Source organism: Orcinus orca, chromosome 1 (genome assembly GCF_937001465.1).
Source record: "Orcinus orca chromosome 1, mOrcOrc1.1, whole genome shotgun sequence".
In the NCBI taxonomy this organism is placed as follows: Eukaryota; Metazoa; Chordata; class Mammalia; order Artiodactyla; family Delphinidae; genus Orcinus; species Orcinus orca.
Genome location: NC_064559.1, coordinates 212,570,897 through 212,585,047, shown reverse-complemented (window position 1 = coordinate 212,585,047; position 14,151 = coordinate 212,570,897). Strand labels below are relative to the sequence as shown.

The window sequence follows — 14,151 nt, the reverse complement described above, 5'->3', positions numbered from 1 at the left end:
GCCAGGCTGGAGATGTCAGCAGAGCTGCTGCGCCAGAAAGAGCTGGAGAGCGCGCACCGGCCGCAGCTGCTGGCACCCGAGGCCGCCCTGCGCCCACCCGACGGTGCCGAGGAGCTGCAGCGGCGCGGGGCTATGCTGGTGCTGAGACACAGCTCTGCGCCCCTGCTGGCCCTGCCTCCCCAGGGACCCCCGGGCCCCGGTCCCCCCACCCCGCCCCAGGAGCCTGCCCGCCGAGCTCCTCGGAAGGGGGGCCCCAGCCCTGCCTCAGCCCGGCCCAGTGAGCCCAAGGAGACCACAGGGGCTGGGCTCTGGGCACAAGACGGTTCTGAAGATGAGCCCCCCAAGGACTCAGACGGAGAGGACCCCGAGATGGTGGCTGCTGGGGGCCAGGGCCCAACTGGAGGGGCCAGCTCTGAGGGGAAGGGGCTTGCCTCAGGGTCCATGCTGCCCCCTCCACTGCCCCTGGGCTTGCCTTACACGGTCAGCCCCTACTTCCACACAGGTGGGCACCCCCGCCATGCCTTTAGATCCCTCCATGGGGTGGAAGGAGACCGTCCCCCATCCCCCATCCCCCACCCAGGGTCTCAGGGAGGGCGTCCACCGGGAGAAAGATCCCTTTCCGTCATCAGTCCAACATTTCTGAACAATTAGGGCGAGCAAAGGTCAGCAGACAGGGGTGGGAGCATAGGAAAGAGCTGGCAGAGTCCTAGTAACACTCTACCCCCAACCCAGGCGCCACGGGGGGCCTCTTCATGGATGGGGAGGGGGCCACAGCGCCCGAGGATGTCAGCAAGTGGACAGTGGACGACGTCTGCAGCTTTGTGGGCGGCCTGTCCGGCTGCGGAGAATATGCACCGGTGAGGGGACCCGCCCAGGATGGTCTGAGCACCCCCGCTACCCAGTGCTGCTTCCCACCCCAAGTTTCTCCTCAAAGACTGCGGGGGTGGGGTATGCACCAGTGCCCCCAGTCAGCGCGTGCTGTCAGTGCTTCCGCCTCCAAGGTGGGACACGTGCCTAACACACAGGAGACTTTCATCTGACGCTTCTTCCTGCAACTGCGCCAGCCGCTCCTCTTGGCTCCGCTTCCTCTGGAGAGCTTTGAGGCCACCCCAGGACGCACGGCCCTGGCACTCATGCCCTGACACTGTGCCCCCCACCCCCAGGTCTTCAGAGAACAGGGGATTGACGGGGAGACCCTGCCCCTGCTGACAGAGGAACATCTCCTGACCACCATGGGGCTGAAGCTGGGGCCTGCTCTCAAGATCCGGGCCCAGGTGAGCGCCTGCTGGGGGCAGTGGTCTCCAGACAACGGAGGGGCAGCACTGAGGCTCTGCGTGTGGCTGTACGGTGGCAGCCCCGCAGGCCCCATCCAGGCCCGTCTCTCCACAGGTGGCCAAGCGCCTGGGCCGAGTCTTCTACATGGCCAGCTTCCCCGTGGCTCTGCCGCTGCAGCCACCAACACTGCGGGCTCCCGAGAGGGAGCTCAACTCGGGGGAGCAGCCCCTGTCCCCAGCACCGGCCCCCTCGCCCTATGGGGCCGCGCAGCCCCCTGCCAGCCGAGCCTCACCCAAGCAGGAGAACGGAACCATGGCTCTGCTCCCAGGGCCCACGGACCCCTCCCAGCCTCTGTGCTGAGCTGGTGTCAGACCCCCCATCCTTCACTGCTGGCTGCTCCCCGGCAAAGGCCCCCAACCCCACAGCTTATCCTCCTTTCGGTTTTGGATGCAAAAACACAATTTTTAAAACGAAAACACATGATGTAAGAGGAAAAGAATGAGTTTCCAAAGACTCTCTGCGGGTGCCTGCAGGGCCTGGTGCAGACCGCGTGGGGACTGAACCCAGGCACGGGGCGGGGGTGCTGCACGCTGGGTGGCTGCGGACAAAGCAGAGATGGAGAAGGCGCAGGCGCACCCCAGGCCCTGCAGCGTTGGCCGTGCGCACAGCATGACCGCGTGCCAACGCCGGGCAGAGCCCCACTCCAGGTCGGCACCTTCACGGGGTAGGTGCGTCTCACCCGCCACCATAAGCTGCGGCAGGAGGCCAGCCCCACAGTGGTTTATGGCCGCCACTCCAAGACTTGAAACAGCACTTGGTCCTTTCTGGTCTCTTATGTTGTAAAAATAAAGCCCTATCCACCATCTACGCCCTACCATCTACGCACAGACCCCAGGGCCTCGGCTCAGCCGCAGCCGGGAAGCAGCACACCTGACTGCCTAGTGAGGTTGGGAACACCATGCAGCAGCCCCCCACAAGGCTCCAGGCGGGCAGCCCTCAGTCGTCCTCGTCGTCCTCGGAGAGCTCTAGATCCTGCAGCTCATCCTCCGGCCCCTGGGCCAGCCGCCACGGCTCCTGGGGGTCCGGCCCCGCCTCTGTGTCTGGGTTTCCATCTGCAGGGAGAGCGCACAGCTACATAAATTCTGCTTTATCAGGAAGAAGCCAGCCTGGGAGGTTACTCATCACTAATTAATCACAGCACTAATTAATTTATCGCTGCTGCTGTTGCTGGGGGCCAGAGCCAGCGGGGATGGAGCAGCTGGCCCAGTGTGTGGGGGAGGGGGGGAGGGCGTGGGCCCAGCTTAGAGCCGATGGCCCTGCCCACCCACCGGATCCCCCATGTCAGTCTCGGTCCCCAGACAGATGGGCTCAAAAACCACGGCACCCCACGCTCTCAGGAACCACTTACCCTCTGAGCCGCTGACTTCCTCCACCCTCTGCCAAGCTCTTGGGGACCCAGGCGTCCCTGGGGACCAAGCACAAGAGCCCATGGGGGTGGACCCACCAGCAAACGCACAGAGGGGCAGCTAAGGCAGGACGGGGGCCGGGGAACAGCCCTGGACCCCACTTTCCCTTAGGTCTCCTCTGTTCAAGTGGGAGAGGACCCAGAACTGCCCTGAAAGGTGGTAGTGGGAGGGGGTGACACAAGGCCTGGGGGCCCCACCTCTCTCTGGGAAGTCGGGGGGGGCGGCGGCGGCGGCGGCGTCCTCGGCGTCGGCGTCCTCAGCGACGTCCAGATCAAAGAGATCCTTGAATTCTGCTCTGTCCTCACTCTTCCTGTCCGCCACCTTGCGGCGCTTTACCTCTGGGAAGTTCAAATCTTCCAGCTGGAAGGACAGGGACCCAGAGCTGCAGGTGAGGGTGGGCTCTCAGGGCTGCCTGCCCACTGGCCACAGCCCAAACCACAGCCCAAGCCCAAGCCCGACTCACATTCCAGACCCAGTCCTGCACCCTCCTACCCCGTGAGGCCCTCCTCTAGCCTCCAGCCCCCACCCCCATGCAAGGACCCCGCTTGGCCACTTTTGGGACACTTGGTCGGCATCACTGGGTAGGCTCCCTGGACAGCCGCCCTACCAGGCCAGTGAGGAGGCCGCTAAGTGACATCAAAGCTGCAGGCTCCAACCATGCTCCTTCCCTGATTTTCAGCCATCACTCCCAGAACAGATGGCCTGCCCATACTGACACCAGGACAGGGATGCAGACAGTCATGCCGCTTGGCACGAAGCTGTCCCCTCAGGTCACAACGTCACGTATCCACCGATCAGGCCCAGACCCAAAGACAGAGCTAGAGCTCTTCCTGTACCTCCCTGCTGGCCCTTCTGGTGTCCACAGGCTGGCCTAGGTGACAAGGTCAGCCCAGCACTCACTCCTCCAAAAGCCCCAGCCCGTCAGGCCTGAGGGGTAGCAGCCTCTGCCCCAGCACAGCTCTGGGGCCTCTCCACCTGAGGGTCATGGAAGAAGCCCCCAGACTCTCCCCGGTTCTGCCCGCCATCCGCCTCATCAGAGCATCGGCAGCGCCAGCACACGGTGCAGCTAGGGTGGCTGGGGGCAGCACCCACCGACCCCTGCTGACATCCTCCCAGCCGTGCCCACATCCCCAACAACCCACCACCACCATACCCGCTCTTTGCCACTGATCTCCAGCTGGATCTCACGGTCCCTCAGCTTCCGCCACTGGCTGTAGTACTTCGTGAGCGGGGTCCCCTCCTCCCGGGTTCGCTTCTCCCAGGCATCCTGTGCACGGAGATCCAGGGTCATGTCCCACCCCAGGAAAGCCCCAGACCTCAGCCACACACTGACCAGTGGCCCCCGGGCCCCGGCACCAGCCCCCAGCTGACCACTGCACGCTGGTCGGACACGCCGAAGGAGACCCTCTGGCGGAGCCTGCGGATGTGTTCTGCGTTCTCCTGCACCTTCTCGAGCAGCTGGCGCACCTGACGGCAGTAGTTGGCCACCTTGCACTCCCGGAGGAAGGATTTCAGCTGCAGAAGAAGGGGGGCTCAACCTAGCCCCAGGCACAAGGCTACTCTGCACCCTGCAAGCGGTGACCACAGGCAGGCGGGGGCGGGTCATGGGTTCGTGTGTCTCAGAGCCCTGGGGAACACACCTGAGGTTGGGGGGAGCCCCAGTGCAAGTGTGTGGGGGGGCGGGGGGGGGTTGGGTGACTCTATGGCCCAGCCCTTAGGGACCTGTGGGGGTCGAAGGGCTGACGGGAGGATGACCACCAACCCCGTGGGCCAGGCAGAGGGGTGGGCAGGGGCAGGATGGATCCACCCTCCAGGCCACATCCCGCCTGCTGCCTGTCTAAATAAAGTCGTGCTGGCACACGGCACACTCATTCGTTCCTGCATTTCTGTGAATTTTTTTGCACTTCTGCGGGCAAGTTGAGCGGATTGAGAAACCCCGTGATTGCAAAACCTAAAATATCTACCATCTGACTTTTTACCAAAAACGTTTGTTGACCCTCTTCTAGACCATGATCCCCAAGACTCAGAGAGAGGACGACGCACACACACCTATGTCTGAGCAACCCTGCCCCAATCACTACCAGGGCCAGACGGGCACAGACCTCCCTGAAATGAGAAACCCAGGCTGAAAGTAAACGGATCTCCAAGGGGCTTCTGAGAGGAAAGACCCCCCCCATCCCACCCCGAATGTCACCTGAAGAAAAGCTGAGGTGGGCGGCCAGGGCTTCCTGTGACCCCCTAACGTCTCCTACCTCCTCACCCGGCCCAGAAGCACCTGGGAAAGCATGCAGTGAGACCAGCCCGACCCAGAGCCGGGGGCCGGTGCAGCCTGCTGAGCCCCAACACCCCCAGGAGCCCTCACGGCTGGTCCAGGCCCTGGGCTGTAGCACGCTAGAGCAGGGCTGACAGGTCCTGGGGTCCTCCTGACGCACCCGGGCCAGCGCCCTCCTCAGGCTCCCAGGCATGTACCCCAACACCACGGCCCCGGGGACCCAGCTGCCAGGTGATGCCAGCACAGAGACCCCAAGCTGACCAGGCCCTGCCACTGGCCCTGTGCGGCTGTGACAGGGCTGCCCTGCTCTGGCCCCACGCGAGGGGCGCCAGCCCGTCAGGAGGCGGTCCGGTCTGCTGAGGGGTTGGGCCCACGGAGGGACTCGGGCGGGGGGCAGCGGGCACACACCTGCAAGACAGCGGGCAGCGCCAGCTCGGGGAATGCAATGCTGTGGGCCTGACCGTGCAGGTACTCCAGGCTGAGGTCGTACAGCTGCTCCACCAGGCCATCCTGAGGCAGCGAGGGAGCGGACAGCGTCAGGGCAGAGGGGAGCTCAGACCTCGGAGCCACACTCGGGCTCAGGCTCATCAGGCTACCCAGCCCCGGGAGGCCCACAAGGTTCAAGCCTGGAGGGCAGCGGGCCTTCTCCCATCCACACTCGTCTACCTCCAGTCACCCCGCACGCTGACCTCGGTGCCCCGTGACATCCTGCCGTGACCCCGCCCAGGGCGTTCCCGGACCCCTTTGGAGGCTGGGCTCACCCGGTACGCCTTCTCCTGCAGGTTGACCTTGGACAGCTTCAGGATCACAGCAAAGTTGATGGGCCTGGAGCTCATGCGCCCCGGCCTCCTGTTGAAGTCGACCTGCTGGAAAATCTGCCCCAAGGACCCGTCAGCCTAGCCTGCCCACCCCAGTACCCTGGGTCTCTGGACACCCATCTTGAGACCAAGGACAAGTGGCCAGACACAGTGCCAGCCCCACGGCCTCACAGACACCAGCCCCTCCCCGCACAGCTCCAGATCTCTGGTCCCCAAGGGAGTCCCTCTGCCCTAGAGCAGGGCCCTGGTCAATGGGGCAGGACCAGGCCACACCCTTACACACTGCTGCTGTCCCCCTCCTGAAATCGGGCCAGAAAAACATGAGAACCAGTGTCTGGAGACAAAGAAGGGTCCCTCCTGCACAGGGTCACCATCACTGCAATTTCCTCACCCACGATCGCATCCCCACAGCCTGGTCCCGGCCCTAGTGGACCTCTAGCCTTTGGACTGAAGCCTCTCCCTACCTAAGCTACGTGCACACGTATACACACGGATACACACGCACAGAGGCAGCAAAGGGAACACAGCTTTGGAATCAGACGGGGCTTTCAGCCCAGCTCCGCCGCTCACTCTAATCTTGGGGAAACACCCAGATCGACCCAAGTCTGTGCCTTAAAACCAGCGCCCTCGGGCCAGCCCAGCAGAGCAGCTGTACTCACCTGCGGTGCCACTCTTGCCTATCGGGCAGGCACCGCACACAGTTAACACCCTCACAACCTGTGTGCTATGGGCAAAGAGCCAGCACTCAGGAGAGCTGCACCGAGTTGAGTAGTCGGGCCACATGCGGCAGGAGGCGTCTTCCCTCCCGCACCCTCCGCCCCACCTCGAGCACCTGCTCACCTCAAGGATGAAGGGCAGCACCGGGATGAAGGTGCCTGTGCTCTCCGAGAGCAGCGTCAGGGTGCGCACGCAGTGCATGCGCAGCGGGTAGAAGCGGGCCGTGGGGACCAGCCTGGGGATGTGGGAAGGCGGGAGTGAGCAGAGACCCCAGACTCAGACACCCCCAAACCAGCCTCACCTGCCTGGCCCCGCTGCCTCTGAACTCTCCCCACCCACTGGGCTCCAACCTCAGGAGGGGCTCCTCCCCGGCAGGGTCAGCAGCCACACCAGCCTCAGACAGATAAAAGCAGGACAGAAGGCCCCCACCGAAGTCGCAGTTCTAAGGACCTGCCTCCTTGCTCAGTTACGGGGGCGGGCACCCCACCCCACCTGGCTAGCAACTCAATTTCATTTTAACACGTGAGACAGCAAAACTGTTCTTTCTTCTCCCTTCAGGAGAACAAGGATGCCCTCTGCTGGCCACATGTGGCTCCGCCCGTCTCTGCCCCCACAGACCAGCACGATATTCATAGGCAAACCAACCCCAGCCGTGCCTCGTCACTCCAAACCTGCTCTGTCCAAGACGTCCAGGCAGATAACCCCAAATGCCTTCAAACTGCACACAGTCCCCTCTACCCCGCGTCCCCAGAATGCACGTGTGTGCGGCATCCTGGACTAAGGTACCAGGTCACAGGCAACCAAGAGGCCCAGCTGACAACGATTCTGGGATACCGGGGACAAGGCCACGGACAGCCTCAGCCCAGACCTTCCTCAGGTGCTGCCAAGTCACAGACACCACACCTGGAGGCCCCAGCTGCCAGGGGCACTGGCCAGACCCTCTGTGAACAACCCTGACCCTACCCTGACCTCCAGGACAGCCTCCTGTAACCTTCTCCCTGTGTAGCCCTGGCCCCACCTCCTTCGGCCCTCGGGGCAACCCCCCAGCCGCGACTCACTTGATGCAACCGATGACAACCTGGGACAGGGGGTAGATCAACGGCTGCAGAGCTTCACTGGGGCAGATGGTGCTGAGGGCGCGGCCCCACAGGTGGAGGCAGTGGACGAACTGCCAGCTGTACACGGACTGGCGCGTCTCCTGGGCAGAGCGCAGTCCCCCCGGTCAGCCCCGCCCAGGTGAAGGGGTCCCCTGCACCTATGCCACAGCCCCCGCCAGCAAGGGCCCTGGCGCCTGCCGCCAAGTGGCTGAGCTGCCTCTCGCAGGAGGCCAGGCCCCCACCCCCGCAGTGGGTCGGGCCCCGCCCCCACCCACCTTCTTGCGCGTGGTCATGGCATTGCGCAGGTGGATGGCGAGCTGGCGGATGTAGAGGAATGCGTGCTGATAGGCGACGCCCGCATCCAGGGCCAGCAGCTCTGTCAGAGTCCGCTGCATGAAGTTGACGAGGGGCAGGGTGCTGGGGGAGGTGAACCTGCAGTTCCTCACATACGTGATGTACATTTGCTGCCGGAAACACCTTATTCAGAGCCACCTCTGAGCTCCCAGGGCCGCATGCCCCCACCACCCAGCTCCAAGCCCCCTGCAGACACCCGGGCCTTTCCCTCAGAGCTCGCCTCAGCAGGAACCACGGCCCAGCCACGTGTGCCGCAGACCCCCCCGCCGCACGGCCCTGCTTCTCGAGGCCCCACTGCTGCTCAGCCCACCGGCCCCGGGCAGAGTCTGCAGTGCCGAGGGGAAGGGTCTTATGGGGAGGCCTAGACACCCAGGAAGGAGGGAGCTGCAGCATGAATAACCGTGCGAAAGGGCAAGGGCCGTGGACGGACCAGAAGGGAAGGAGGCAGAGAAGCCCCAGCTGCCCGCCAGGCTGATGCAGGGCGCTTCTAGAGGGTTCTGTGCAGGGCAGGCCACCCCAGGCTTAGAGCCAGGCAGCAGGGTCCCCGTCCTTCTCCACGTCTGATGTCCTCGTCCACTGAGGAGAGAGCTGTGCAGGCCACTCCATGTGGAGCCCCAGGGGGACCAACGGCTCCTGTCCCCATGCCATCCCGTCCCCCACTTCTCTTGGAGAAAGCCATGACGAGGACCTGGATCTGCCCAGGGTCACAGCACCCGCGAGAAACACCGACCACAAAGGCAGCCTGCCCAGCCCTCAGATCAAGACTTTCAACCCGGACCCTAACGGAAGAGCCGGGGGCACCGCTACCTTGAGGACGGGGCTCAGGAAGACGTCCTTCTTGTGCCGGCAGACCTTGACGAGCACCAGGAAGGCCAGCACACGCAGCGTCTCCTCACCCGTGCCCCACAGGACCACCATCCTCTGTGGAGGCGAATTGTCACCGCCTGCCCCGGGCCCCCCACCCCCCACCCCGAGCCCGGCCAGAGACAGTCCTTCCCACAGCACCCCCCCCCGGGGAACTCCCCGAGTTAGGGCTCAATCGGGGAGGAGCGAAACCAAAGCACGTCACCCCTCCTGAAGGCCGTATGGTGAAAACTGACCTCTGCTGTCCAGCGCATGTATGCACGTGGGTGCCAGAAAGCTGCCCCCCGCCCCCCAGGGGAGCCCGTCCTCGCGTGACTGGGCTGTGCTGCCTCGAGTGTGCCCCAAAAACAGAACCCCATGGGGTGGCACAGATGCCCCCTGCACTCCAGCCGGCAGCTGGGCTGCCCTGAGGCCAACACACCTTGAGCAGCATGCGGCACTGCTTGGGGAAGGTCAGGTAGTAGGGCACGGAGCTGCTGACGTGCTGGAGGACGGCCGCCGCTACTGTCGTCTCTGCCACACAGGCCACCAGCTGGGGAAGCAGGAGAGGTCAGCGAGGCCCGGGATACGAGGAAGGATTGGACCGGTGGATGCGGCCAGGCCCCCATGTGACCCGGCAGGCCCCGCCCCCCAGGACTGCACCTGTGTGACGGAGCTCAGGTAAGCCTTGATGTCTAGCCGGAGCTTCCCCCACAGCGGGCTGCTGGATGGCTGCCGCACCCTGCAGGGAGACCGCGCCCTCCAGCTCAGACACGAGGCCACAAGGAGGGCACCAGGAGGCCACCAGGAGGCTGGGGTGTGCCCCAAGCCACGTCCCATCCAGGACACACACAGTGTCCAGGACGCAAGGGCACATGAGCCCTGTGGTGAGACACCCCGCCCCCCATCTTTCCCATGAGTTCAGGGACCTTTCCAGCTGGATAGACGCGAAAGACACACCAGGACTCTCTCAAGGATGGCCCACAGCTACACCTAAGGAGGGGTACCACCAAGCCCCAAGCCCCCCACAGGCCACCCCACCCGGCCAGAGGGCTGACCATCCTTCCTGTCTGAGCCCAGGGCCAGCCACTTCCCCCAGAGCCCCCAGACAGACCCCTGGCCTCCAGCTCCCCACACCTCTCAGGCACCCACACTCCGCAGTCCCAGGTCTGACCCAGGCATCGCCAACCAGCACAACAAGCTCTCTTCCTTTGGGCCACGTACAGTTTTTGTCGTTGTTGTTAGCCTTGCGGCTTACGGGATCTCAGTTCCCCGACCAGGGATTGAATCCGGGCCACGGCAGTGAAAGCACCGAATCCTAACCACTGGACCACCGGGGAATTCCCCGGGCCACATACGCTTTACAGAGACCAAGTCATTTACACCTTAATTTCAGCAGCAGTGACTGGTGCCTAGGAGGTTTCTCAAAGGCATCGCCTCTCAACACTTGCAGAACTCAGCACGTTAAGTGTCTGTTAACTCTGCTAACGTGTGCAAAAGAACCAAGGACAGGGGCCCCTGTTAGCCTCCCCATGGGCTGAGGCCGGCTGCTGGGCACCTGGAGCCACGACCCAGGCGGCGCTGCCGCTTCCTCCCAAGCCCGCTGTCCTCCATGGTGACCGCTCTCCCCACTGCAGCGGCCCCCACGGAAGCCCGCACCCAGCCAACGCCAGCACCACTGAGCGCTGCCTCTTTGCTGCCCACTCACTCACTGCCTGTGGCCCTCCACTCTCGCCGGCAGCCACCCCTACGCGGCCGCATCAGTCCAGCCCCGACCATGCCCCCAGGCCCAGGTACTCCCGGCCCCGAGTCCCGGCCTCTTCCTCCTCCCCCGCCAGGTGGTCCCGGCGGACCTCTCCCTGGAGCTTCCTTCTCCCTCTGAGCAGTGTCGGGGTGAGTGTGACCCTCCAAGCCTTTCCTGCCTCCGGGTCACGTGGCCGCAAGCTCCTGGGAGCCCCAGTGGAGCCCGCAAGCTGCCAAATGCGGGCTGCTGCTCCGCCCCCTCTGGAAACCTTCCAGGGCCTTCGCTCAACTGACCTCTCACACGGAAGTCAAGGTCCTCGAGCCAGCATGGATGGGGCCCCTGCCTAGACACACACACTCGCACCAGCCAAAGAGCAAGGAGAGCGGACAAGACTTGACTTGTCCAAAGAGAAAAGAGAGAATCCTGACCAGGAAAGCCAGGGGAGCAAAGCCCAGCACACACTCTGTGGCCCTTGAGGAATTCTGGGCAGGAAGGAGGAAGGACAGGGCTACCCCCATAGGGCCCTGAGTGTCCAGCCTCTCCCAAGAGCCCCACAAAGAGCCTGGCTCTGTCCTCCACATCCCTCTGTGTCAGCTAGGCCTAGAATGGGCCCCTAGGTCCCAGAGCCCCTGCCTTCCCCAGTGCAGGGCCCGACCATGCCGCCCCATGCCATCCTCCTCCCTCTTACCTGCTACTGTCCTTCGGGGCTTTTCTAAAGAGCAGCTCCTGGAGACAGCCAAAGAAATCTCTGATGCAGAAAGTGACCAGAGCGTTGAACACTGCAACGAGGGAACCAGAGATGCCACTCTCAGGACAGAAAATGGAACACAGAGACTGTATCCCTGGTCCCCTCACCCCAGCTCACCAGCACTGTCCGTGACCTGGAACTTGCTGGTCTCAGTGCCTTCCTGTTCTCCTTGGGCGGTGGCCACGGCTGCTCGAAACGCCTGCACAACTTCGTGGAATAGCTTTGGAGTGAGGTGCTGCTAAAAGGGCAGAAAGACCCAGAATGTTGGAGGAGCAGTCGGCTAGCTGGGGCTCCAGGAATCTGCTCTATGAGAGGAAGGCATCCTCGGCCACATCCTCAGACCAAGAGCAGAGGCGGGAGCAGCGTTACGGAGCCATGTGCAAGGAACAGAAAGAGTCCAGCATCCTCCTGGAAGGGCCATGAGGGAGGGGCGGAGGAGCCTGAATCTAAACAATGGCTAGCTCCAAGTGGTATCTGGAGTCCTCCCTTTCCGGCCTTTCTTTTCCCCGCAGAAACCACTGCAAGGCCCTCAGAAGGGCCCTGGCTCCACCAGCGAGCGAAGGCACAGAGACTATGTCCTGCCCACAGTGGACTTCAAAGAGCCCTGGAGAAAAAGAGAGGAAAGGAGAAGGCAGAGGCCCTAGTCTCTGAATGAAGGAGAGAATGCAGTCCTGACCCCTCCTAGCATGCAGGGAAAACTGCGAGATTCTCTCTCGTGCTGAACGGGATCAGAGGGGGCTCCTCCCACCTGCACTGCCCCAGGTAAGTGAAAGAAAGCAGGGGGACGGGAGCTGGGGCGGGGTCAGCGGCCCAGCCCAGGCCACTTCTCACCTTCGCCGCCTGCGTCCATCTCTCAACCGTGGCGAGCGTCACAGAGGCAGAGCCCCTCCTCCTCCCCATAGGCCCTCTGGGGGCCCCGTCCTCCTCATCTTCCTCCTCGCTCGCCTCCTGCACCAGACACAGAGGGCCCCACTGGACCAGATGCAGAGGCCACAAACACGCCCCCGCCCCCACCCAGCTGTGCACAGGCTCTCACCTCCAGCGCGTCGGGCAGGGAGTGGAGCTGCTCCTCCTCGCCCTCAGAGCTGTCCGAATCACTAAAGTTCAGCAGGCTCTGGTCATTCTCCTGCAGGAACTCGTAGAACTCAGGGTCTTTGTCCTTCAGTCGAGAGAGCTGGTCCTTGTGCTCAGACGCACGGCCCTTACGCCGGCTGAGAAGGTGGGGTCATCAAGTCTGACCGGCTGGCACAGCCAAGGCCAAGGGGGGAGGGGGGATCAGCCTTCCTGTCCTCCTCAGAGAACCTATGACGCTTCGTCTGCTCCCTCCACAGCAGCTGCTAACAACCAAGGCAGGGAGCTTTCCAGAGAGCAAGTTTTCAGCAGATCTCTCTCTCCCCCAAACTCCGGACTCACACGTCCGGCAGCCTCTGCACACGTGTTTCAAACCCAAGACGTGTTTCAAAACAACGCTGAACTTGCAGCTTCCCCCGAACTTACTCTGCCCACACGCTGCTCTACCTCAGCTGTCGCTAACTCCCCCTTTCCAGGTACTCACGTGAAAGGTAAACCCTCTCTGTCTCTCACACCCAGCGCGCACTCTGCCACGAGATCTCATCATCAATACTTCCAAAAGTCTCACGACTCCTCTCAAACCAGCATCATCTCTCAATTCACTTGTCCACTCCAGCCCCTTACAACCTGCTCTCAGCACAGCAACCGGAGGGACCCATCCTGTTACATGTCCCGCGACGTTACTTCACTACTCAAAACCCTAGGATAATTTCTAACTGTACTGAGACACCATATAAACGGTCTACGAGATCCAGCCCCATCACCGTCTCTCCAGCTTCACCTCCTACTACTCTCCTCGCATTCCTGCCACAGCCATGCTGAACTCTGCGTAAGGCTCACTCCCAACTCAGGACCTTTGCTGTTCCTAATGCCTAAAACACCCAGACATTCTTCCCCTACTGCTGCAATTTACTCCCTCAGGTTTCATAAAACGGCCTTATCCACTCCACCTAACGCTGCCGCAGAAGCTCCCACCTATGCTCCCTATTCCTCCAGCTCCTTCTGCTTTTCCTTCCTGTCTGCAGCACTTATTTCTTCCACCGCCCTACACGCTGTAGTTTATCCAAGGCCGAGTAAGCTCTCCTGGACCAAAAATGAATACTATTCTCCAGCGTTTCCCAACACCGGGATGACTTGGCACAGAGCAGTCACTCCGTAAATACCGGACGGAAGAATAAGCAAGTCGAAAGGTCTGGGGGAGAGATCAGAGGTCCCTAGGCCTCAGTCCTGAGGCCCCAGGAGTGGTCAGCACCCTTCCGGTGGGGCGGGCCAGGACGGTTAAGTGGGTTCTGCTTACACACGGCCCGTAGAAGACGCTCCACTCACCTGGCCAAGGGACTCCCACCTGGCCCATCCGGGCTCCGGGTCGCTCCGCGCGCCGCCCGCGTCTCCGCCTCTGGGGCTCCTTCGGGCTCCGAGTCGGACTCGGAATCAAAGCCCGAGGCCAGGAACTCGTCCACCGTCAGCTCCGCCAGGCGCCTGCGGGCCATGCCGTTGGAGTCATGACTCCCCGCCAGCCCGATGTGCCCCAGCCCGGCCGCCCCAGGAACACAGAGAGGTGCAAGAGAAGCCTCTCTGGATGCAAGCGCCCGCCGGGAGGCCTGATCGGAGCCTCAACTCACCGCTTGCGGGTCCACGCCGCCGCCATAACTGCAGGCCCGTAGCGTGCGCCCCACTTCCGGCCCCAGCAGGCCTTGCGCCAGGCGCACTTCCTGCAGGCAACCCCGCCCCTGGCCCCGCCCCGCC

At 63.0% G+C, this 14,151-nt stretch overlaps 2 protein-coding genes across 6 annotated transcripts in view; one reads left to right on the top strand and one right to left on the bottom strand.

Annotated features, from left to right (window-relative positions):
- SAMD11 (sterile alpha motif domain containing 11) overlaps positions 1-1,763 on the top strand; it is a 19,938-nt gene extending 18,175 nt beyond the window's left edge. For 2 of the 3 annotated variants that reach the window (XM_049695060.1, XM_049695063.1), the window contains 3 exons: positions 6-502; positions 733-857; positions 1,164-1,763. In XM_049695060.1, the coding sequence (XP_049551017.1) occupies positions 6-502; positions 733-857; positions 1,164-1,763 (1,222 nt within the window). The remainder of the gene's footprint in view (positions 1-5; positions 503-732; positions 858-1,163) is intronic. The other variant, XM_049695067.1, reaches the window with a different exon arrangement.
- NOC2L (NOC2 like nucleolar associated transcriptional repressor) lies at positions 1,737-14,151 on the bottom strand. Of its 3 annotated transcripts, none has more exons than XM_012533961.3 (19): positions 14,028-14,151; positions 13,732-13,884; positions 12,371-12,545; positions 12,166-12,282; positions 11,452-11,572; positions 11,275-11,365; positions 9,506-9,584; positions 9,285-9,395; positions 8,807-8,920; positions 7,921-8,109; positions 7,607-7,746; positions 6,672-6,783; positions 5,775-5,888; positions 5,422-5,523; positions 4,113-4,256; positions 3,895-4,008; positions 2,939-3,101; positions 2,684-2,740; positions 1,737-2,387 (listed from the first exon to the last, which is right to left on the bottom strand). In XM_012533961.3, exons 1-19 carry the CDS (start codon positions 14,051-14,053, stop codon positions 2,272-2,274), a joined length of 2,238 nt encoding a protein of 745 aa, XP_012389415.2. In that variant the 5' UTR covers positions 14,054-14,151; the 3' UTR covers positions 1,737-2,271. The 3 variants fall into 3 exon arrangements, with proteins under 3 accessions (XP_012389415.2, XP_012389416.3, XP_033288451.2); XM_012533962.3 differs by having other exon boundaries at positions 11,452-11,569; positions 14,028-14,128; XM_033432560.2 differs by lacking the exon at positions 2,684-2,740 and having other exon boundaries at positions 14,028-14,068.

Bases quoted from the DNA above. Each gene is read 5' to 3' on its own strand.
- NOC2L (XM_012533961.3), bottom strand. From the start codon at position 14,053: ATGGCGGCGGCGTGGACCCGCAAGCG. The intron at 12,283-12,370 runs GTGAGAGCCTGT...TGTCTGGTGCAG, and splicing joins CCCTGCCCGACGCGCTGGAG to GAGGCGAGCGAGGAGGAAGA. The intron at 9,585-11,274 runs GTAAGAGGGAGG...GTCTCCCTGCAG, and splicing joins GCCCCGAAGGACAGTAGCAG to GGTGCGGCAGCCATCCAGCA.